Raw genomic sequence first — 1,330 nt, 5'->3', positions numbered from 1 at the left:
TTGATTTATTGATTGATTGATTGTGGCAAGGCCTGTGAAAATGTTGCCAGGGCAAGTAAGACATTTAAACCACTGGCCAAACCGGGCCAGTAGAAAATGTCTTTAGCGTTGAGCCTTGTCAATACGATCAAAATCAGTATCATAACACTTGTACACAGATCTGTAGAACACGTAGGTTACATAATGATATTTTAAAATTAAAAACTTAAAATATGTACTTGAAAAGAAAACAGGATGACTTTGAATAGCATCATTGTAAAATTGTGAGGAAGAGCTGAGCAAGTCTTGCACGTGTATTTCCTGGACTGAGAGTGACTTCCTGCTTAAACAGGAAGTAATGGATACCAAAAAAAGGTAGAAATGTATGTATGTGAAAGGAGAATGTATGTGTGTGAAAGCAGAAATGTGTGTATGTGTAAGGAGGAGTATGTATGTGTGTGTGAGAGAGAGTAGAAATGCATGTATGTGAATGGAGAATGTAAGTGTGTGACAGTAGAAATGTAAGTGTGTGACAATAGAAATGCATGTATGTGAAAGGAGAATGTAAGTGTGTGAGAGTGGCAGAATGAATTATGGCTTGTACGGCCCCTCATAGCAGGTAACGTCCCTCAAAATCCAGACTTAATATTTTAATCATATATATAGAAAATGGCATCGCAGTTCTGGTTCTCGCCTCTAGATGGCGCTGTGGGACAACATGACTTTTTATAAACACTTGCACGTGCTGTGAGTCTCTCAACTTAAAAAAAATCAAAAAGAAGCGCCGGTTTGGAAAAAAATAAATTAATAATTCGACGGCAGTGTAAACACATTCTACAAAAAATTTATAAAGAAACAGCAAAAATCTCGAATGAACCCAAAAATCGTGCGAACGCAAAATGAACAGCCTCTGGATGGGCAACGTGAGTTCGGCAGATAGCATCTCTATTTATGCCTGTTCTTGGGCTTGCTTAAATTTTGTACAGATAAAAGAGAACGAGGCATCAACAGTAACAGGCTGGATGTTTGTGGTGTGTGTGTGTTGTATGTGTAGCTGGAGCCCTACATGGATGAAGAGTTCATCTCCAGAGCTTTTGCTCAAATGGGAGAAACAGTGATGAGAGTCAGACTGATCCGAGACAAAATAACCGGGTATCTATCTGTCTGTCTGTCTGTCTATCATCTATCTGTCTGTCTGTCTGTCTATCATCTATCTGTCTGTCTGTCTGTCTATCATCTATCTATCTGTCTGTCTGTCTATCATCTATCTGTCTGTCTGTCTGTCTATCATCTATCTGTCTGTCTGTCTGTCTATCATCTATCTGTCTGTCTGTCTGTCTATCATCTATCT

At 38.9% G+C, this 1,330-nt stretch overlaps 1 protein-coding gene across 1 annotated transcript in view; it reads left to right on the top strand.

The window, feature by feature from the left end:
- The first annotated feature begins 663 nt into the window (after positions 1-663).
- Positions 664-1,330, top strand: part of LOC107754918 (tRNA selenocysteine 1-associated protein 1-like) — a 5,518-nt gene continuing 4,851 nt past the window's right edge. The window contains exons 1-2 of the mRNA XM_016571548.1: positions 664-902; positions 1,034-1,131. Of these exons, the coding sequence (XP_016427034.1) occupies positions 879-902; positions 1,034-1,131 (122 nt within the window). The 5' untranslated portion in view covers positions 664-878. The remainder of the gene's footprint in view (positions 903-1,033; positions 1,132-1,330) is intronic.

This window comes from Sinocyclocheilus rhinocerous, unplaced genomic scaffold, assembly GCF_001515625.1.
Source record: "Sinocyclocheilus rhinocerous isolate Xijiao unplaced genomic scaffold, SAMN03320098_v1.1 scaffold622, whole genome shotgun sequence".
NCBI lineage: Eukaryota > Metazoa > Chordata > Actinopteri > Cypriniformes > Cyprinidae > Sinocyclocheilus > Sinocyclocheilus rhinocerous.
This window is presented reverse-complemented; position numbering and strand designations above follow the sequence as displayed.